At 37.7% G+C, this 24,630-nt stretch overlaps 1 protein-coding gene across 1 annotated transcript in view; it reads right to left on the bottom strand.

Annotated features, from left to right (window-relative positions):
- NEGR1 (neuronal growth regulator 1) overlaps positions 1-24,630 on the bottom strand; it is a 1,072,626-nt gene that overhangs the window by 615,525 nt on the left and 432,471 nt on the right. Inside the window, exon 2 of the mRNA XM_020993170.2 lies at positions 17,296-17,528. Within this exon, the coding sequence (XP_020848829.1) occupies positions 17,296-17,528 (233 nt within the window). The remainder of the gene's footprint in view (positions 1-17,295; positions 17,529-24,630) is intronic.

Genomic DNA, 24,630 nt, shown 5'->3' on the forward strand with positions numbered 1-24,630 from the left:
ACCGTGACCCCTATCTGCCCTGATTAAATGATTATATCATTATTATTCCTGATCAAGGGATCTTAGGATTTAGAGCCAGAAGGAATCTTCGAGTGAATCTAGACCCTATTTTAGGATGAGGAAACTGAGGCAGATGTTAAATGTCTTCTCAAGGGTTACACAGCTAATAAGTGTCTGAGGCCAGATTTGAACTTGGGTTTTACTGACTCCAGGTCCAACATTTCATCCATTGTGCCAACTGTCCCTATGGATGCTGCCTCAATCAATGCAAGTCACAGCAACTTGCTATCTCTCTGAACCTCTGGAAGCTCCCTACTTGTCATCCACTGAATTATAGACAAACTACAAGCTGCAGCTGTGGAGGGTCCTTTCACCCAGGGGTATAACACAGAAGAGGTTCTTATACCATTACTAACAACCACAATCATAATGAAAGTGAGCTTTTATAAAATTCTTCAGTTCTTTTACATGATGTTATTTCATTTGATTCTCACAAAACTCGCTGAGTTAGGTACAATTATCACCCCCATTTTACTGATGCAGTTGAGAAAGCTTAAGTCGCTTGCCTGGGGTCAGTATAGCTAGCAATGAGGGAGGATTTGCACTTTAGCCTTCCTGACTCAAGGTACAACCCTCTATCCATTGGGCTAATGAGCTGCCATGCTACTTATGTATTCAGTCGATCCTTTATTAAACCTCTCAATGCCTATTTTTGCTTTGGTATTACCAGAAACATTGGCCAAGGTGACTCTGAAGTGGCAAGGCATTGGGAACTAGAAGTAATGAAGGTCTAGGCTGGTTGCTAGGTTGGATTCTACCTCTCAGCACTTCTGCTGTGTTGTTCCATGAAGGCAGACATTCAGCCAAGTGATGGAGCTAAGCCCTGGTATGTGTAGATGCACCCTGGGGGCTTGTGAACATGTAACCAGATGGTACATCAGGCAGCCTCTGAGTGGTGAGCCTCCTGTATCCTTGTGGTCCCTGCTGTTGTTAGCAGAGTCACAGAAGAGATTCCCTCCTGCTCTAAAACTGACGGGAAGCAGCAACTCAGAAGCAGACTTAGTGACCATGGTCCTCCAGCGGGAATCTTACCACGTGACTCCTGTGGTCTGTTTGTCCTTGGCACCATGCACCTTCAATCTCACCTCTTTTGGTACTGAATCAAGGGAGAAGTAACATATCCCCAGTAGGTATCAGCTGCTCAGAAAGGTAGTTCCCTTGGGCTTGATGTTATGAATAAAATTGTTAAGGAGATGAATATTTGGAAACTAGTGGCTTCCCATAACTCACCCCTTCCTCTCATCTACTCAGCAGGAATGATTTTTTAATTAACTTCTATTCATAACACTTTTGTATTATCCTTGTATATGTTTGTTATCTAGGAATATGTATATGTGATATGTCTTCCACCTCATTAAAATGTGAACTCCTTGAAGTCAGGCACTGTTTATTTTTGTCTTTAGCTATACTGACTGATGCTATGCCTAGTCCATAGCAGGCACTCAATCAATTTTATCGATTGATTAAAAAACTACAGGCCCCCAAGGCACATTAGTGACTATATCCAGAACTTTGGAATTTTTCCTTCTATCTTACCTCTCATTGGTCAGTGTAGACTGATCCTAAGGACTTCTTACAAGTCTTCTTAAAAATCTTACCAATATTTCCATTGTGATAGCATTCATTGCCATCAGATTGAGTTCAAACCATACACAATTTTTTCCCTTTTTTTAAATTAAATAAAACACTCTAAATTGGGGAACTTCTTTTCCTCATTATGCTTCTTAAAACATGTAAAGATGACCTTGGCTCTGAGAATCTTTGTGAATTGTTTGCTTTTGTTATGTAAGAAAATGAATCACTTGTGATGAGTGCAATGTTCAAAGTTCTTCATAACCTGCCCCCTCTGAACTTTTCATTCTTCTTATACCCCACTCTCAATGCGTGCTCTTCAACTTAGTGACATTGGCCTCCTGGCTGTTCCATAAGATATTCCAACTCTTGGTTCCAGGCCTTTTCTTTCTTTCTTTTAAATTATTGTTTTGTTTTTAATTTTCTTTTTAAAAATGTTAAAGTTTATTTTTTAGGCCATTCCTTTTTGTTTTTCTTTCCATCTATCTATCTATCTATCTAGGCTCTGGGCAATTTCTCTTGCTGTTCCCTATGTCTGGAATATTCTGTCTTCTCTTCACCAACTCTGATTTCCCAGGCTTCCTTTAAGTTCTAACTAAAATCTCACCTTCTAAACGAAACCTTTCCCAACCTCTATTAATTTCAGTGCCTTCCCTCTGTTAATTATTTCCTATTTGTTCTGCATATAGCGCACTTTGTATGTATTTGTGTGTGTTATTTTCCCCAATAGATTGTAAGCTCCTTAAGAACAAGTACTGTCTTTTGCCTCTTTTTGTATCCCTAGAAGTTAGCACAGTGCCTCCTACATCATAGGTGCTTAATCTGTATTGACTGATGAATGATTGATTCCAGGCACCAAAGCTCATCTCAGCCAGTTTATAATAGTCTACCAGTCCTGGAGAGTTTTCTGAGCACAGAAAGGTTAAGTGATCTTCCTAGAGCTACACAGCTCTTTTTATAGTAGTGCTTTAAGACTTGAAACATATTTTACAGATGATGAAAGGACTGGGGATTTAAACTCAGGTCTTCCTGAGACAAACTGGCACTGTATCCACTTCATTCTACTCCCTTTTCAGGAGTAGGTGTTATCAGAGTCCAAAAGTGATCAGTCTATTACCTTGAAACGGCTGTATACTCTTTCTTTCTTTCTTTCTTTCTTTCTTTCTTTCTTTCTTTCTTTCTTTCTTTCTTTCTTTCTTTCTTTCTTTCTTTCTTTCCTTCCTTCCTTTTTTCTTTTCTTCCATTCCTTCTTTCTTTCTTTCTTTCTTTCTTTCTTTCTTTCTTTCTTTCTTTCTTTCTTTCTCTCTTCCTCCTTTCCTTCCTTCCTTCCTTCTCCTTCCTTCCTTCCTTCTCTTCCTTCCTTTCTTTCTTTTCTTCTTCCTTTCTCTTTCTTTCTTCTTTCTTTCTTTCTTCTTTTCTTTCTTTCTTCTTTCTTTCTTCTTTCTTTCTTTCTCTCTCTCTTTCTTTCTTTCCTTCCTTTCTTTTCTTTTCTTCCTTTTCTTTCTTTCTTTCTTTCTTCTTCTTTCTTTCTTTCTTTCTTTCTTCTTTCTTTCTTTCTTCTTTCTCTCTTCCTTCCTTCCTTCCTTCCTTCCTTCCTTCCTTCCTTCCTTCCTTCCTTCCTTCCTTCCTTCCTATGTGCTTCTGTCTCTCTCTCAGTCTTTCTCTCTATCACTTCTTTTATTTTTACATACACGTTGGGATAGGATTTTGTCATTGTTTGGTCATTTTTCAATCATGTCTGACTCTCAGTGCCTTAATTTGGGCTTTTCTTAGCCAAGATCCTGGGGTGGTTTGCCATTTCCTTCTCTAGCTCATTTCACAGATGAAGAAACCGAGGCAAACAGGGTTGAGTTGTGTGCCTAGGGTCACACAGCCAAAAAGTGTCTAAGATCAGATTTGAACCCACGGAAATGAGTTTTCTTGACTCCAGTCCCTGTGCTTGGTGCACTATGGCACCACCTAGCTGCCACCTGGGGATAAGCTAGGGACTGGGTTGTGATTTCATCCCTAAAATGGAGCTCTTGGTGAGAAAATTCTTTTACCAGCTCAGATGTGTACCTTCTCTGTAACTTTTGGCCTTAGTGGAGGCACAGAGTAGTGAATTGAAAGCCAGCCTCCAGAACAGGAAGATGCATTTCAGGACATGACTCCAGGCTGTATCTGACTCACTTCCATAGGACTTTCTCTACTAGGTCATAGAAACCTTTTCACCTTGGAAGTTCATCCACTTTTGATGAACTCTCACTTGGGAAGTCCTCTCTAGACCAGAGGCCTCCCCTTTTGATTGGTGGTTTTCTCTTAGAACCCCCAATTTATGGAGGATCCCCAAGCCAAAGATGCCTCCAATCCTTCCCTCCACTTCAGCTTCCTATTAAGCATTGTCTTTGCCAATTGGAATGTGAGCTCTTTGAGGGCAGAGTCAGTCTTTCTGCTGCAATTTGTGCTCCCAGCACAGCGCCTGGCACCTAGTAAGTGCTTAAGAAATGCTTTCTCACTGACTGACTGATATGCACTGAGTGGCTCTGAGCAAGTCATTTAACCTGGCAATAATCTAGACAACTCACTGTGAATATCCTATGCCCACGTCCATATCTGCTTTGGGGAAGACATGGCCAACAATTGCATAGAATGGGAAGACATGGATGGCTTGCCATCGGTGGAACTCCTGAACTGAAGAAATCCCAGATCCCTCTGAATATAGATGAATGGGTACATATATTACCTGGGGGAGAGAGAAATATCTAAGTCTAAGGGCAAGAGATTGTTACAAAGTTGCTGAGTGTAAATCAAGAGTAAATCACATAGTCCTGGACTGAGAGTTGGGAAATTCTGGGTTCCAGTTTTTCTTCTGATAGTTGCCATCCCAGTGATCCCAGTATGAAAAAAGATATAGCCTAGCTAAGACCCCCCTCACTCAACATACGTGTTGTATATGTATATTTATTTCTGTATTTATCTTTCTACATTTATAAGAACAGTACTTTCTGACTTTTTTTTTGTTTTTCTCTATCTCTTTCTGTCTCTATCTCTCTTTCCCCCTTTCCTGTTTCCTTCTCCTTTTCCTTCCCTTTGCTTATCTCCCTCTGGATATTTGAGGGCAGAGGGTTACTGAACTCTATTTTGGTCACAGTGATTTTGAGATGCTAGGAAAAGGTATATGCCTTGATGTCCAAAAGACTGTTGATAATCACATAGGATTGGTGCTCAAGATATTGATGTTGGCCAGATATGGAACTTCGGGTGTGGTCGGCATAGAGATAATGAATGACAAAGCTCAAAGAAACTGAAGAGTCAAAAAAAATCTTACCTCTGGCATTTGCTAGCTGTATGATGACTTAGGAAAGTAATTTATCTATCTACATACTGCCATCTGTCTATCTATCTATCTACCTACCTATTCAAGCCTAGCAAAAGCCCTGAGAAAAAGGCAGAGTTACTGAAAAACATTTGTCATCTGTGGTTTAAATTGTGCTGCCAGAAATATTGTCTCAGCACGAGAACACACAGTTTATTTTTCCCCCTTTGGAATATTTCTCCTTTCTCCCCAGCTTCCTAGGACTATTCACTCCCTAAAATTGAAATGGGATAATAAAATCATGCCTAATTGCTGTTAATAAACACTGTCCCACTATATACAATTGTTTATTCTCCTGCCAAAAGGGAAAAAAAAAACATACACAAGCACAAAAAAAAAAAAAAGAAAAAAAAAGAAAACCCTAAGTAGATCAGTAGTGATTGAAATTAAGGGATTCTTGCTGGCATAATTCATTCCCTGCTTAGAGGAAATGCTGATTTTAATTTCAAAGGATTGCTTCCTTCCACATTCTAGAGTCACATGACTCAAAAGATTCTTTATATGGAAGTTCCTTTAATAGGCCAGATTTGTCCAGATGGAAGCAATCAAGCAGAATACAGGGAATGGGAAGGGAATCACTTTTCCCTTTAGAATCCTTAGGAGAAAGGTGGACTTCATTTATTTCTGCCCATCCCCCAGCACTAACATTCCAGAGAAATGAGAACCCAGACAAATCATTCACGTAGTTGTATCTAGTTTTGGTGTTTTGGTTTTATTGCTCTCTTTTATTTATACTTCAACTATTTCCCCTCCTATAACTCATGTTCCTACCCCCCCTTCCCAGAAACTATCCTTCCTAATGAAGACTGTCTTTTCAATGAGCAAGGAAAAAAAATCAGCAAAACCAACAAACTCATCGGAAAAACAAACAAACAACCAGCACTGGCAATTTTCTGCCCCCATGAGTCCCTACTTCAGCAAAGGATGTGGAAGAGAAATCTTCTCTAGCTTTGGTCATTATAATTTCAGCTTCCAGTGCTGATTGTTTTCTGATGGTTCTTTTCTTTTACATCACTGTAAATATCGTAGGTGACACCAGGCCCTGAGTCAGGAAGATGTCTTCAAGAGTTCAAGTCTGGCTTCAGACACTAGCTGTGTGATCCTGTCCAAGTCACTTAACCTCACTTGCCTCAGTTTCCTCATCCAGAAAAATGAGCTAGAGAAGGAAATGGCAAACTATTCCAGTATCTTAGCCAAGAAAACCCCAAATAGAAGTACAGAGAGTCAGATAAGACTGAAAAGATTAAATGACTCATTGTTTATCTTGTTTTCCGGCTTTTGCTTGGTTCACTTGGCATTCATATACATTTCCTGTTTCTCTGTATTCTTCTGTATTGTTTCCATTTCTTCACTTTCATAGAATATATTGCTATAAATTATTTTATTTACATAGAGCTTTTCTTTCTGTAGGTGTTCACCTTGGTGTGTATGACTAAAAGTAGAATCTCTGCGTCAAATGAAATAGACATTTTGAATATTTTATTTGGATAATTCAAAATCCTTTTCTGGAATGGTTGTAGCAATTCACAATGGGTTAGTGTTCCTATCTTCCCATAATCCCTCCAACATTGACTCTTCCTATCTTTTCTCATCTTTGCCAATTTATTGGCTGAGGGGAAACCTCAAGTTTGTTTTGATTTGAATTTCTCTTCTTATTAGTGATTTTGGACATTTTTTCATATAGAATAAAGGAGAGAAGCACCTCTTAAATTCCTACTGTATGCCAGGATCTGTGCATTTGATTCTCACAAAAACACTGGGATGCCGATGCTATCATTAACCCATTTTATAGTTGAGGAAACTGAGACAAACAGAAGTTAATTAACTTATCCATGGGTTGTTGCATAGCTAGTAAGTGACAAAGGCTCAATCTGAACTCAGGACATCCTGACTCCAAGTCCAATATTCTATCTGTTTTGCTAGCTACATGCTGGTGGTTTCTAGTTTCCGATTTTTAAGAGAAATTGTTTTTCTCATGTTTTGACCACTTGCCTCTTAGGAAGGAGTGTGGTTGTTTTTAATCCATTTGTCTGAAGCTTTTTGTCTTGGCATCAGAGCCATTATTGGCCTTCCTTGCCACCTCCCATCAAGCCCTAGTGAGGACAAACGATTAAACTCCAACATCTGGTATACTACCGCCATCTGCTAGTAGACACCATATTTCCCCCAAGTCTTCCCCTACCTCTCAGCCATGAGGAAGAAAGACCTCAGAAACATCTCCCTCCATTCTCCATGATCTTCATTGTTTTTTTATTCCTTTACTCCAACCTCACCTCCCTAATTGTAATCTCTTCAGATACACTATCCTAACAAATATGTATATTCTGCTGGGTGGGGTGGGGTGAGAAGTAAGTTATGATACCTAATAGAATGATAATACTCAGGACACTCAGGTGTTCAGGGAATATACTTAAGAAGGAAATTCCATTGTTGTGATATGATAGAGAATGATTGCATATCATGGGGCTGTTTGACTTCCATGGTAAAGGCACAATCACTTGCATTTACTCCACTGTGGTTAAAATAGAAATTAGGCAAAATTACTAAAGCCATTTTATAATCTAGTTCTGCAACATGGGTTTTGATAAAATAGAGGCGAAATCATATTCTCTAGTACATGTATACTAAGAAAACATGTCAGTCATACCCCAAGTAATAATGTATCTGTTTGCCTGGCTCCCTGATGTCATTACTATGCGGCAATTTGGCCATTTCAGTCTAGTTAACTTTCATTTATCCATCCTGAAGATGCAGGGTGAGACAGTGAAGAGGGGGCTGGACGTGGAGTCAGGCCGATCTGGGTTCAAGATGTTCTTCTGGCATAGACTCTCTGTGACGTTGGACAAGCTATTCTAACCTCTCAGTGCATCAACTACCTTTTCAAGACCATAAATTATAGAAGGCAGGCAGAAATTCATTAGAACAAAATCATTTCAAGAGACCTTTCAAGTTTGGTACAAGGTATAGATTGCTGGATTTGACATCAGAGAACTTCAGTTTAAATGCTCCATCTTCACTTACTGTATCTGTGACCTTAGGCAAGTCACTTGGAATATTAGATCCTCCAGTTCCTCATATAGAAAATGGCAGGGGTGGGGATGGGGGCTACATGACTTCAGAGTCACCTTCCTTCCAGGTACACATCTAGGATGCTCTGATGATTTATTTAGCAAAAATCTATAGAGAAATCACAATTCTCAACTTCTCCAAACAAAAGTAAACAAAACAAAACACAAATAAAAACAAAGTAGGGGACTAATTTCCTAACTGATTTGTGGTTTTTCTTTTTTTGTCTTTCATTACTGTTTTCTGAAATTGTTCCTTTTCTCTACTCATCTAGGCATTCTCCCTTGGATTCTTCCCCCTTATGTTTGTCATAGGATTTAATAATACTAACATCTTCCCTTTCACAGGTTTCACAGGGGGTGCTGGGCATTCTTCAGTTCTAAGACAGGATGCTTTATATTACCCTGAGGCCAAATGCACATGTATCCCATCAGTAAAGATTTAGAAATAATTATGGGGTAAGTGACATCCTTTCTGGGCTCCATCTTCATGTCTGGAAATCCATGCCTTGAGTTTCTCCTGTCTCTTACCCTTCAATTGAGCATTGTAATGGTTCTATCCTCCCAGGTATCATTTGATTAAAATATAAACTCACTATCTAGAGATTTCCTGAGGTCCTGTCACGATCAAATCCACCTGTCTTGGACACTCCATGCCTGTGACTGGATTATTTGATCAGCTAATCTAGGCATGTATTTATGGTGTTGACCTCCCTATGTGACCTATTTGTATCCATTCAGAATTATGCAGTAGGTAGTGTGCCAAACTGGGACTTGGTTCAAAGATTGCTTCTGACAGTTACTTGCCATGTGATTATGAACATGTTTCTACAGGCAGCTGAATGGCCCAATGAATAAAATGTTAGTCCTGTTGTCAGGATAGACTTAAGGCCAAATCTAGTCTCAGGCACTTACTAGTTGTGTGACCCTAGGCAAGTCACTTAACTTCTGCCTATCAGAAATTTCTCATCTGTCAAATAGGGATAATGATATCACTTCCCTCATAGCATTGTGGGGGCCAAATGGGAAAACATACATAAAATGCTTTGCAAACCTTAAAGTGCTACATCAATGCTACTTACTATTAGCTATAATCATTTTAAGTGATGTTAGAGCCTGTCTGCTCTAATGTCTTCATTTTACAGATAAAGAAATTGAGTCACATTGACATGAAGCAACTCGCCCAAAGTCACCCTCGGAATAAGTCAGTTATTACCATTTTTAAAGAAAACTCCTTGCTAAAAACTAAGTAAACATTTCTAACGTGCTCATCTTCAGATAGACTAAGAGATCTGGAATCACATGTATAGGGAATCTTTAAACCTCTTTCTTTGGTTGGGCCCAGCTTTGCTTATACCCACAGTAATGGTGCTTCTATAGAGCTGCTCCCTTTTACCAAAACTAGATAGATGAAAGTTTGGTTTCAGAGCCTTTTTATTCTATCATAGATCCAGTCCTATGATGTAGTCCCATAGATCCAGATGTCAGTCCTATCCTATTCTACATTACAGTGACATATGATGGAATGTTTCCTAGAGGAGCAAGGAATGAATTTACTATTTACATCTCAGACCCTTAGGTCCTCATCTGAAGATATCATTGTGGAAAAGGGGTCTGTCTGCTTTCTCATCACCACCAACCACTGCTAATGGCCAACTGCTACCGACAGGCAGGTGAACACTAGAGCCTTGAGTGGCAGCACCCCCTAAGACCAGTTGTCCTGCTTCCTGCCAGTCTTTGACAGCCGTCATCAAAGGAAAGCACTTCTATGGACAAAAGACCAGTTATTCACCCCAACTGCCAACTGTCACTCACAGCAAATTCAGAGCCAGCCTGGATGAAGCAGCAAGCCCCTCTGAGAAAGAGGCAGGAGGCGGCATGAGGCCAGCAAGTAGTTCAGACCACTCGCACCACCACTCTTCTGCTTAGACCCTGATAGAGATAGTCCAGGACTCTGAACCTAAGAGACTTGGGAAAAGCAATGTTTTTAGCCCAGTGCCCTCAGTTTCCATCCTAGGAAGCAACCCTTGTGAAGATACAGCTTGGCCACTGCTTCTAGGGGTCCCTTGGCCAAAGCACCTGAATATCCACAGGAGAAAGGTCTCAGTACTCAAGTCCTTGGCACCTTCAAATGGTTCAACATTGTAAATATCATTATATCAGTGGAAATATCGTTAAAGAAGAGCCATTGCATTGGGAGCTTTTTATCTGATTTCAGCCTTAACTATCTATAGGTGTGGTCTCTTCCATTAGAAAGAGAGCTGTCTGAGAGCTGAGGAGGGCTTACTTTGTTATTCATATTCCCAGTGTTTTGCAAATATTAAGTGCCTAGTAAATGATCCATTAATGGGGGAAAAAAACCATGGAAGGACTCACACAAAATAATGAAGAACAAAATGAATGGAACCAAGAGAATGTTGTATACTGTAACAGTAATATTGTTTTAAGAACAACTTGGAGTGACGAGGTCATTCTGACTGTTATAAATACCCAAACAGACTGCAAAGGACCTATGAAAGAAGATGCTACCTGCATCCAGAAAAAGAACTGATAAACAGAAGTATAGGGAGTATGGAGATATGTGTGCATGTGTGTATATGTATATGTATACATACACACACATATATACACACACTCACATATATATTTATTTATACATATATGTATATATGTGTGTGTATATATGTATATATGTGTGTGTATACACACACACACACACACACACACACACACACATATATATATTTGTGTCTAATGGTAGTCATCTCTAGGGTGCAGGGGTGAGGGAGGGATACAAAAACAAGAAAGTTATATGGTAACTTTATTATACATTTAAAAGGAAAAGTAAGTTTGTACACAATAGATTTGTAATTTTGTGTGCAAAACAAAAACAAACCTAAAGTGAGCTATAAATAAGGGGGGTAAAGTGCTTCATTCATTCATTCATTCATTTATAAAATTCAAGGTTCGACTGGATGGGCTTTAAGGTTCCCTTCAGCTGGGTCTAGGATGCTGACTCCACATTCATCCATTCAATATTGGCCAAGATTTCCTCAGCTCTCTACTAGGTATAAAACAGTATGTGAGACCTTGTTTGCTATACATTTGCCATATCTTAATGGGTTCTCAGAAATGGAAAGGACTCTAGTTGCCACTTAGGCCAGTGTGAAGCCTCTACATCATGTCCAATGAGTGGTCATCTAGACTCTTTGTAAATACTTCTGGGGGGGAACTCACTCCTTCACAAGGTAGCATGTTGTACTGAACCATTTCATGACTCGGTACTCACAGATCATGAAGTCACTGTGCAGTCTCATCAGAGGATTTTGCAATATACCAATAGTTTAACCTTGCACCAACAGCATTATAAAGGAATGGGTAGAATTTCCTCTTTAATTTCTCCACGCCCCTACATTTTTTGAACAAGTGAATTGGAAGCCTTTTATGTATTAATGATCACACAACAGAACCAGAAACAAGAGACAATTAGGTGACTTGATTTAGCATTACCATGTTTTTTATAGATAATGACAATTAACTTTGCACATGGGTCAATTACTCAATTTCCACCCTTTCTAAACAACATTCAGATTGCAAGATCCCACAAATTTCATGACACTTTGTATTGCCAATTTTAGGAAAGGGGGAAAACAAAGGGATGATTGAAAAGGCCTATACTTAATAAAACCCATTGTGGGTCTGGATATCTTGTGCTTAATATAATCTATTTTGTAGCTGAATTAGCACTTTTTTCTTCTAGTAAAATATTTATTTATTTATTTGTTTATTTTACTTTTGGGGCAAGTTTGGAAGGTATCTTAGGAATCATGCATTTACTCAATGAATATTTATAACTAATGACCATGGATAAAAGATGTCTAGCCCATTTTACAGCTAAGGAAACAGAGTCCCAAAGATGTGAAACAAGTTGCCCAAGGCCACACTATTTAGTTGCAGAGGGAGGATACAATTTATGTCAGTTGAATTTCCTGCCCCACCCTCTTCTTCCTAGAATTCTTTCTTTTATACTATAGCTACCATATCTGTTTTTTGTTTGTTTGTTTGTTTTGGGGTTTGTTTTTATTTATTTTTTTTTTGTGAGATAATTGGAGTTAAGTGAGTTGCCTAGGGTCACACAGCTAGTGTCAAGTGTCTGAGGCTGGATTTGAACTCAGGTCCTCCTGACTCTAAGACCAGTGCTTTATCCATTGTGCGACCTAGCTGCCCCATATAGCTGACATATGTACGGATATTCATATCTCTAAGAAACTTAGTGTGCACAGTACCCATCTGTGAAGACTTCTTCCCCCCTCCTATTATTTAAGATAAAGGAAATGGAAGAAGAATAGAGAAAAAAAAAGAAAAATAATGGGAAGATGGGGTGAGAATGAGAATGGAAAGAAAAAAAGGAGGATGAAGAAGTGGGATACAAGTCTGATTTTTAAAAACAGTTTCTAAACAAGAGTACAGAGCTGCAACAAATGATACAGGCTTAGTTTATCAAGACAATGCTAACTGGACCCCAGGAATTAATAGCATGGTTGCTTAATTATTAAGTGTTAGTACTTTTGAAACTCTACTCCTCTAATTAAAAGACATTATTTTGGTGAACGAAAGTTTTATAAGTTATCAAGCTAACAATCCACCCGTTAAAGCTATTTGAATATAGCCTTGCTTCCAGCATTTTACCCCATTTAACAGGAGAATAGATGCAGTCACCATGTCACATTTGTTATTTTATCTATTGATATGTGCTTGGAGTGGGGTTGATTTCCTATGACATTTATTTACTTGAAATGCTGGTTTGCTTAGCCTATTAATGTTTTCCCCTGAACTTTGTTAATATAATTGGAAAACTGCCCACACATCAATCAGTTTCTAATAAATAATTACATTCATAAGCATTGTAAAAGTGTTAAATCTGTAATTTGACTCATAAAATACACTTTAAAAGTATGACATTTTTCTTCCCTCTCATTATCTAAAGGACATACAAGTCCCTTGTTTGGTACATGTCAAGAGTAACTATTTAGTTTCCTTTTAATGCAGAGAATGATTTCTCTAATCTTTCTATAATAAGCCATTATTATTTAATCTTGGCAGCTAGGTGGTGCAGTGAATAGAGTACTGCACTCAGAACCAAGAAGACTCATCTTCCTGAGTTCAAATACATCCTTAGACATTTACTATTTGTGGCACCATGGGCAAATCACCTAATCACTCTTTGCTTCAGTTGCTTATCTGTAAAATGGGCTGGAGAAGGAAATGACAAATCCCTCCAGTATCTTTGCCAAGAAAACCCCAAGTGGAATGACAGAGAGTTGTATACAACTGGAATGACTCAACAACAACAACCACAACAAGAAATCATCTAAGCTGATGTAGTTCAACTTAGATTTCTGATAGATTTCTAAGTCTAAGGATATTCATTAATGACACATTTCAGAATAAGACTTTCTTCTTCTGGCTGGGGACTCCAAAGGTCTCACAATTCCCCTCTTCTCCTATATTCAGCATGTTTGAAAACCACAAAAAGGCTCATGTACATCTTGGAGGTCTGATCAACCAACGTTTCATAGGGAAAAAAAAATTATTCTATTAATCTAATCTCTATAGTCTAGGAATATTTCCTTCAAGACATTATATACACATAAGGAATATAAAATTCTAAAAGTTAAAATTTTGAACTGAAAGACACACACACACACACACACACACACACACACACATATATATATGTATTATATATATATATATATATATATATATATATATATATATATATATATATATATGTTGTATGTATATACATGGAATTCTATATATTTGCAACTAATCATATAAACTTCAAATGGCCGGATCAGAACTTTACAAAGTCGGACAATCTAAATTAAAGCAGAGAGAACACTGATTTAGAGCCAAAGAATGGGAATTGAATTGTGCATTTGTTGTTTATTTTTAGTGTATTCTTGAGTAAGTTATTCAATTTCTTCAGTTAAAAAAAAAAGATGCTGGTCATTTGAACTCTGTCTTAGTACCTGGCACATAGTAGGTTCTTAGTAAATGTTTATCGAATTGACTTAGCTGTAAGATCTCTTCTAGATCTAAATACTATGAACCCATGAATGTTATTTCTAGTGCCAACATGTGCTGAAAGACCTTGGTTGCTTCTGACTTAATTAGCCAGAATCAACAAAATGATCAACTTATTATAAAATACTTGGGAGATAAACAGATCTGGGCAATCTGGCTGTGGCTTCTTTTAACTGAACTGGTTTCTACATATGATATTAATATTAAGGGAGGAGAAAGAGAGGGAGAGGGAGAAGAGAAAAAACTAAGAGAAAGAAATGAATCATGTTTGTGATAGTAGAAAGTATTTACGAAAAAGATCACATAAATAGGAAAAGGACCCACATGTACAAAAATATTTATAGCAGCTCTTTTTGTGGTGGCAAAGAATTGAAAATTAAGAGGATGCCCATCTATTGGGGAATGGCTGAGCAAGTTGTGGTATATAAATGTAATGGAACACTTTATTGATGTAAGAAATGATGAGCAGTTGGCTTCAGCAAAACCTAGAAAGATTTGTATGGACTGATGCTGAGGGAAGTGAGAAGAACCAGGAGAACACTGTACACAGTAACAGCCACGTTGCGTGATGACTAATATTTATAAACTTAACCCTTCCCAGCTGTACAAGGATCTAGGACATCTCTAAGGGCCTCATGATTGAAAATGCTATCCACAAAGAAGAAAAAACTATGAAGTTTGAATACAGATCGAAGCATACTATTTGTTATTTTCTCTTCTTCTTTTGTGTTTTGTTTCCTCTTTATGATGGTTCCTCCTATTGGTTCTAATTCTTACTTACAACATCACTAATGTGAAAATATGTTTAATAGGAATGTATATGTCTAGCCTATATCAGATTGTGTGCCATCTTGGGGAGGGTGGTGAAGAGGAAGGGGAAGAAAAATTTTAAACTCAAAAGCATATATAAGTGATTGTAGATAAATCAAAATAAATTAATTTTAAAAAATAAAAAATAAATTATATAGATAAAATTAAACATTGCTGTATAAATTATCATCTATGATGAATTTATATATTTATAGTCTTCAAGTATATCTCTATATTAAATATATATATCACATACACACACATATATGTGTGTATGTATGTATGTGAGTGTATATATATGTGTGCGATATACACACACACACACACACACACACACATATACACTGTACACTTATGCATATACGCATGAATTCACACGTGTGTGTTTCTGTAGGGAAAACCCTTCCAGCCCTGTGGATCAACAACTCTTCTGTAACTTAAGACTTAGGCGGCTGTCTGGGGAACTAAGAGTTTAAATGTCTACTCTGTGGTCACAAAGCCAGTATATGTTGGAGGCCAAAGTAGAACCCTGGGCTTCTTGACAGCAAACTCAGCCATCTATTCTTTACAATCTACTTTCTTTCTTTCTCTTCCTGCTCACCCTTTTTTTTTTTCAAGAAGAAAGTCTTTAAGAAGGAAAAATAATTAGCAAATTAAGAGTAATTATCCCTCTATTAATAATGTCAATTGTGAAAGTCGAATTGCTTAAGTGTTTAGTTTTGATTACAGGTCATGAACAGTCATTATCCTATGGAATTATGTTTCACATCACGTTTTTTTCTATTTTGCACCAAGGAACAGAGATCTATTATCTCCTTCATACCAAAAGAAGGCCTTTGACATAGTAGTGAGGCTTTACGAACAGAGCTCCAGTAACAAATGGCAGCGAACAGGGTGCTGGGCCCAGAATCAAGAAGACTTCTCTTCACGAGTTCAAATCGGGCCTCAGACCCAGGGCAAGTAACTTGAATTGGTTTCCTCATCTGCAAAATGAACTGAAGAAGGAAGTGGTAAACTACTCCAGCACCTTTTCCAAGAAAACCCCAAATGTGGTCACGGAAAGTCTGACATGACTTAGAAACAAGTCAACAGCAACGCAAAAAAGAAGCAGCATCCACAAAGGTTACCGTTCTTCCCTGCTACAAACATCTGCATTCAACAGAACATCATATAAACACTAGGAACATAGAAACGCTAAGGATATAGTTAAGTAAATAAATGCAGGAAGGACTCATGATTACATGGATTTGGAAATCTCATAGGTTAATGCATATCCCTTGACATATTTAATAGCTGGATATCCCCAACCCCCCCCCACTATAGAATCAATCTATATGGTAAATGTTATTACTATCTGCTTCTCATTCAAGGGACAGTATCACATCTTGAAATTCAATACAGTAAAATGTTAGAAAGGATTAATTATTCTTCTACCCAGTATACTTGTATTCTCTCTCAAAACATTATGCCTTTGCATACATGCTCATAAACTGGAAACTCTATTGGCATAAGGAAGAACCTGATCAAATTTGAGAATTAAAAATTAATGTGATATGTGACTCCTTGAAATTTTACTCAGATAATTTAGCTCCATATATCGCTTTTATCCCCCCCCCGCCATCAATGACCATACTTTGATTTATGTGTGACCTAATAATCAATGTCATCTTCCTTCTCACAATGTAATTCACGACCCATCTGTGCCTTCACATCCTGATACACAACATTTCTGGGCTATGCCAGAAATCCTCCACAAGACATCCACCCACCATGGGGCTGGGGGCTTCATCTAGTTTTATTGTCATTATATGGGTACAAGTGAAGCCTGCAAGATTTTAAGGAGTTCACTGGTTACAGCTTATTCTTGCCCCATTACTGGTTGTTCTTTCTTTCTGCTTATATACCACATGGTTTAAATAAACTAAGACTTTAGATAAACTAAGATAAATGGGAGTCAATAATCACTAGAGATTGAATCAAAAATCTAAGAGAAAACTCTTCTCACTTTTACAGAACTGTGGAAAGCATTCTAATAAATGCCAATATTTTAGCGCATCTATCCTGAGTCCTCAAAGATATATGAAATGAGTGACTCAGAGGTAGAAGAAGAGAAGGAAGCTTATAGAAAAAGAATTATCTTTGGGTCTAAACATATTTACTCTTGTCTTGATGTTTGGTCATATAAATGTCTATAATTGTTATTATCATTAATGGAAATTATGATAAAAATATATGAACATAATGACAACATGACTTCTAAGCATTTCAGTCTCTAAGTATCGATCCTTACAAAGCATGGCTATTACCAATCCAGGCAAGTGGATGGAAACGCTCCCTTACCTTGTACCGTTAAGTGCACCTGCATGGTTCGAGGAGTGTGTTGAGTCTGCACAGAACACGTGTATGGCCCATCATCTGTCACATCGACATTCTGTATCTGGAGGCTGTAGTCCCTTTTATTTAATGTGGAAATTGAAACTCGAGGATCCACCGACCACTTATCACCTCCCGCAAAAATAATACTTGACCGGTTCAGCCAGGCACCCTTTGAAGCTCCATCTTCCAAATAACACCTGAAAATTACAAGAGAGAGAAAATTGTTAATCAAAATGAAAATGTGAGCCCAACCGAAAACCTCTCTTTGTTCTGCCTGGGCTTCCATGTGCTATATAATGATGAGGTGGTAGATACAAACATAAAAAATAACAGGGGAGCCAGCCACAAGTTCACAAACTCTTTTCAATTTTGTTTCAATTGCAAATGAAGCAGGACTGACAAATGAGGTCTTTGTTTAAAAAAAAAAAACTCTTTTTTAAAGCTTGAAAATGTGTTTATTTTAAAACATTTTCTACCCTGAAACATGGCCAACTGAATACTTTGATACACAGCCTTTCCAAAAGTGGAGTGGAAGATGCTATAAGGTAAGAATAAAAATAAAATTAAAAACATTGTACTTTGTGCAGATTCTGGGTCTGGGTCAAAAATATCATTGTTCCAGGGGTGGAAGAGACCTTTGAAGTCATCTATCCAACTCCTTCATTTTATAGAGTAGGATACAGAGACCCAAAGACCGAAAGAATTTTTTCCAACATCTTCCAGGGAGAAAGGAGCAGGGGCAAGATGTAAATTCAGCCCCTCAGATTCTTAATGGGTAATCGTCTCCACTATTTCTGGAGTCATGGCTCTGGGACTCTTAGCTAGGTGACCTTGGACAAAACGTGTTGTATCTCTCAACTTGTTTCCTCATATACCTTAGAGAAATTAGAATACTTAGATGGCTTTAGTCTTAGGGTTTTCAAGAGGATCAACAGAGGATATTAGTCTTTGTAATTATAAAGCTCTTACAAGTGATTATTGTGCTCTGATTCTCCTAGGTTTCTAATAATGGAAAATTAACTTTTTCCATATGAATCACTACCTTTGGCAGCCTTCCTGTGGAGGCAGAGAAATGGATCTGAAGACACTCCCTAACTTATGTGAGTTTGGATATCTCCCATCCCCTTTTGGACCCCGGTTTTCCTCCCCATCAGACATGGGGCTAGTCTGAGATGACCCAAAAGGTTCCTTCCAGTCTAAAGTAAAGGTGTCCATTTCGGGGAAGAAGTAAAAGATGCACATGAGACAGAGTTCACACTATGGGTCTGAAAAACAATAGCAGGGACAACGAGAACAGACTCACATTCACATGAGAACACCTTAGGATTGCCAAGGTGCCATGTATGACAACTGCATAAAGTAGAAACTAAAAGTTTCTTAAGGGCAGGGGCTGTCCCATTGAAAAATAAACTTTCTGAACACTTTTCAGATGTATATCACTGTCATTTATGGAAATGCCTTTGTCTTCCTACAGCTCCCAGTCCTGTAAAGCCCCACCCCCCAACAAAGAAAACATGATTGAGCAAAACACCGGATATAATGACTACACCTGGAAATATATATAAATTCTGCCCTAACAAAGTCTTTGTTTTTTGGTGTTTTTGTTTTCGTTTTCAAATCTTTAGTGCCTGGTACAGTCCCTGCAGCAAGTATATACTTAATCAGCGCTTGCTAAATTGAACATTGTTAAACCTAATTGAAAAAGTGACTCACCCAGGGTCACGCAGCTAGGAAGAGAGGAGACCTGAGTAGTGGAAATCTAGTGGTGTTGTGCTCACTTTATCACCTTTGTGTCTGTCAAACCTGAGGGCTACCTTTATTGACTTTGGGACTGACTAGGGCACACATTAATACTTCAACATCATGGATATATTGAAGAGAATTTTTCATTGGAAAAAAATTGACATATATTTTCAGAATGGTGATAAAGCCATATTTCATAAAGCATGTACACACACATATACACACATGTGTGTATGTACATGTATTCATATATGTATAGGTATATATATAAATATATATATACACAAACAAGTCATGTGTTTAAATTATGTGTATAAATATATAGACATATATAATTTGAATGCATATATTGCTCAACTCCATAGACATTTATTTCATATCTATATCTATATCTATATCTATGTCTATGTCTATGTCTATGTCTATATCTACATCTATATCTATATCTATATCTATATCTATATCTATATCTATATCTATATCTATACCTATATCTATACCTATATCTATATCTATATCTATACCTATATCTATATCTATATCTATATCTATATCTATATCTATATCTATATCTATATCTATATCTACATCTACATCTACATCCATATCCATGCCTATGTCTATGTCTATATCTATATCTATATCTATATCTATATCTATATCTATATCTATATCTATATCTATATCTATATCTATATCTATATCTATATCCATATCCATATCTATATCCATATCCATATCTATATCTATATCCATATCCATATCTATATCTATATCCATATCTATATCTATATCCATATCTATATCTATATCTACATCTATATAGCCAGCTACAACAGCCTGTATCATGAGCCAAGCAATGCATTTCTGAGGATGATGACAATCAGTGGATTTGGAAGTCAAATTTGAAAGCACTTTTTTGCATCATGTGCCAATCTCTTTTGCAGAGTAGAATGCATCTCTCTCAGCATAGGGGTGCTTCTTGAGGGAAGGGTATGCTTTGTTTCTGACTTGGCATATTTAGCGCTTAAGTAAGATGTCTGGCATGTAGTCGGCATTTAATAATGGTCATTGAACTACTGTGCCAAATGACTATGGGCCATAGATACAGATTCTGTGTCTTTTCTTTTTAATCATGTATTCCATTCTACATAGGAACTAGACATCTGAGAGGCAGTACTAGGATGGGGGTGGACCCTGGTGACTGTTCACAAGGCCCACATTTCTCCACTTCATCTTGAAAATGTCCGTCACAAATTAAAGACTGGTTCTCTTAAATGAGTACAAAGCTGAGCTATAGAATGAAAATACACATACATCGAAATGGTTTGACAGCATATCTCAAGCATCCCTTAGGGACTGAACACGAGGCTGGAGATTGCTACAAAATTGTAGCTGCCTGCAATGGGGCGGCCACTGCCAACTGTATGAAACTAATCAGTCCAAAGGGGAAAAAAAGGTACAAGGTAGATTGCAGAATCTAATTTGCAGTCAGTCATGCCATCTGCAGAATCCAAACCAGTAGGAGTCTTAAAGGTCATTGTTAATTGAAAATCTTTTTTCTTTATGTATTCAAGGGAGAAAATGGAGCCCCCCTTTAATTGTATAATTAAACAATTACAGCATATCACCGTTCTTAAGAATATGTGGCAAGATGACGGGAGGAGGGAGTAGGTCACATTTTCAATACCATTACTTGGTTCCAATGTATTAAGGAACGCACCTAGGTAACAATATATAGGAATTTAATTACCAATTAAATACCAATCAGGTATTGAACACTTTTTTAAAAATATAGACTTTAGAAGATAAAAAAAATATTTTTAAAATATTATAGAAAATTACTTTTCTAAACTGCCCAAGTCTAACAGAAAATGAAAAGTCAGTCCCATAAAAAAAATGAGTCCATTGATTAACAGTCTTATTATTTGGCAGCTGGGTGGCATATTCGATGGAGTGCTGGACACAGAATAAGCATTACCTGAATTCAAATGCTGCCCTAGGCAATTATTAGCTCTGTGACATTAGCCATATTAATGAACCTGTCTTAACCTCAGTTTCTTCATTTGTAAAATGGGTATAGTAGTGGTACTGATTTCATAAGGATGGTATAAGAATCAAATGAGATAACACATACATTGTTTTGTAACCCTTACAGTATTCTATAAATGCTCGCTATGATTATGGTGACTTAGAACTTACTATGAACCATTCCCTGTACTAACTGCTGGACAAAGTGCTTAAGTATTAGAATGGACAAAGAGATGTCACAGAAATTCAAATCCACACAATTCAACAAACTTTTATGAAGTAACTCATGTGAATTCTATATACACACCTACATTTATATACCTACATGCAAATGTATGCAATACATATATTTTATCTAGAGCTACATTCTTATGTGGTTTAGTGTAAAAACTTTCTGGTGTGTGTAAGCCCTCCATGAATGCAGTTCAGATAAATATATCTGTATCTATATGTAGATATAGATAGATATAGATAGATAGACATGTATGTATATATTGATATATATTTACATGTATATTTATGTGTGTGTACATATATACATATGTATGTGTGTGTGTGTGCATGTGTGTGTGTGTATATATATATGTAATATATGGGTTTTAGAGAATTGTCAGGGGAAATGAGAGGTTCTGATATTTAGCCATGATGATGTAGCTCAAATAATTCAGAGAAAGGACTCCAACTGGGCCTTCCATTACTGTAAGCCCAGTATCCCATTCATGGGCTTCACGAATATCATCACAATATTATTTTATTCTCATCTCCATTTTAAAATAGGGTTCAGATGGAAATGGTCCCATTGTAATTTGCTATTTGACTATTATTTTTTTTCTGCTTAACAGTCATTGAACAATCATAATGCAGATAAAGAAAAGAATATATTTTTAAGTGAATAGAATAATTGAATAATAGAATAATCTTCTGTACTTTCATAGAAAATATCAGGTTAACTCCAGCAGTAGACTAGCAGAAGAAAATCCTGCCTCTCTCCATCCATTCAACTTGGGGACCAGCTCATCGTCAAGTTGCATTCTCAGTTCAAAATATATGAACTGATGGGTGAACTCTAAAGGTTTTCTTTCCAAAAACAAATCTTAGTCTCAACAACAGGTTTTCAGAAGTTAAGTACCATCCAAAGGAAATTGGAAAAGCTTGCTTGGCATGAAGCAGCTGCAAGACATCATAAATCACGAATTAAGAAGTGCTGAAATGATGTCATCAATGAAATGTGTAATTGAAAAAGAAAATGGCAGAGGCAATGGATGACTGGCAGAAAACCTTAGGGCTCCACTGGTATCTTTGTGTATTGAGCAAACTTGAGGGGAACCTCAGTTAGATCCAGGATCAGTACAGATCCCCCATTTTAAGTGCAGGTTTGCCTTTTGAGTGTAGGGCCTTAGGGACTGCCTGAAGCAACTGGGTGGCACAGTGCCAAGCCTGAAGTCAGGAAGACTCATTTTCCTGAGTTTAAATTTGTCCTCAGACATTCACTAGCTCTGTGACTCTGGGCAAGTGACTTCATTCATCTTGTTTACCTCACTTTCCTCATCTGTAAAAGGAGCTAGAGAAGTAAATGCCAAACACTCTAGTATCTTTGCCAAGAAAACCCCAAATATGGTTACGAAGAGCCAGATATGACTGGAAAGCAACTGAACATCAAAACTGCCTGATGACATGCATCAGGGTGGTAATTCCTCATGTGCGGGTGCCATGTTTTCTTTTTCCTTTCTATCTTCCCAAAGGGCCCTAGGATAAAACTGCACACAAAGGAATTTTGACTGTCTATATATGATCTGAACAGACAGGATTTTGATGATGCTGTGGACTTTCCATTTGGCCAAATATTGGAACAAGCCCATATTCAGTTCAATTCAATTGAATAATTATTAGATTGACTATCACATGCTTAATGTTATAAATGAATCTGAATTAAATAAGACCCAAGGAGCTTACTATCTAGCATGGGAAAAAAGGATAGATAGGCTTGAATCATATGCCAATGTATGCTAACAGGCCAAAGTAGGAGATACAGTAGCAAACTTATTGCTCTAAAAACCAGTGGTGAGACTCAGGAGGATGAGTGGCACAGGGGACAAAGCTTTAGATTGTAAAATAGGACATTGGCTTGAACTTGGAATCTACTTTCAGCCAATCACTTAACTTCATCTGACCTTAATATTATCAGCTGTGAACTGAGAGGGTTAGAGTAAATGACCTCCAACATTTTTTCTAGCTCTCAGTCGAGGATCTGATGATCATTCTATAAAATCATATTTTGCTTAGACTTTCTGGAGGAAATGGGATTTGCCCCAGGTATTGAAAGATGAATTAGAATCCTTAGTATTTGGCACTAGCTGGATTTCTGCTCATCAAGCTGCATTGAAGTTGATCAAACTCAAGCTAGAGTAAGCCTGATTGACGCAGGCTATGATATTCTCTCCTGCAGCAATAGGATTGGAAACAAGGACATCTGAGAATTTTATTCCAGGGCAAATTAGCATATCCAGGTAAAAATACCTGCCTGAAAATGAGGCCCATGGCATCTTATGAAGAGTTCAGCCCTTTCACGTCACTAAGTCCCTCTACTGCAAAAAAGCATACGTGCTGCTGCTCTGGCCAATACACACCGCGGCTGGATTAATTCTGCATCATGGAAAGAGATCAGCCCCACCGAAGACATACTGATGAACGAAAGCCCTGATGGAAAGCCACTAATCAACAAAAGAAGAAAAGTCTAACTCCCCTTGGATTCAAAGGCAAACCATTTGAAAATGATGTTCCAATGGACAGGTGAGCCGGCTCTCTGACTTCACAGCTGTCCCTGCATTGTACTGGGTATTTCTAAAGAGGACGCTAGAACAAACCTTCAAAGAGAGACAAAGGAGACTGATGCTGTGACACGTTCAGAACATTGCCAAGTCTCTAGACTGTTTCTCCATACAAAGAAGGTTTTGACATCCTGGCTTCCACGCTGAGTGTAGGTGAGCACAAGTGAAGCAGTGATCAAAAGGCGCTCTCCACATCCTACCAGCCACGCTGGAGCTTCTAATGGCTCTCAGCCATGCTACAATTTGAAATGTGAATAAATTCAAATAGTTAAATCGATATTCCAAATCCCTATTAGACCACACTTTGAGGCTATGGAAAATCCCATTCTCTCCCCCTTTTATTGGGAAATTATCAACAGAAATATCAGCAATTTTTCTAATTAATGTCAATTACATCCTGAATCATCTACCCTTCAGAAGGGGGGGGCATGGGTAGGGATTTATCTCACGGTGTTAAGTATGAGAATTAGCAAAGGGTAAAGCGCATTTCGGCCATTAACTGCTCTTAGTTCGGAATTTGGTTATAGAGAAGTGGATAATATGGCAATAGATACAATGAGATGTCTCCCTTTATTGCCTTTATGATATCATCACATATATTCTAAACAGTAAAGTTCATGAAATGACGCTTTCAGGAGATGTTCCAAGTCCCACTTCTGTGTATTTTTCCTGCCTCTCCTCCCCCACCCTCACCCCT

Source organism: Phascolarctos cinereus, unplaced genomic scaffold, assembly GCF_003287225.1.
Source record: "Phascolarctos cinereus isolate Bilbo 61053 unplaced genomic scaffold, phaCin_HiC Scaffold_5;HRSCAF=322, whole genome shotgun sequence".
NCBI classification, from domain to species: Eukaryota; Metazoa; Chordata; class Mammalia; order Diprotodontia; family Phascolarctidae; genus Phascolarctos; species Phascolarctos cinereus.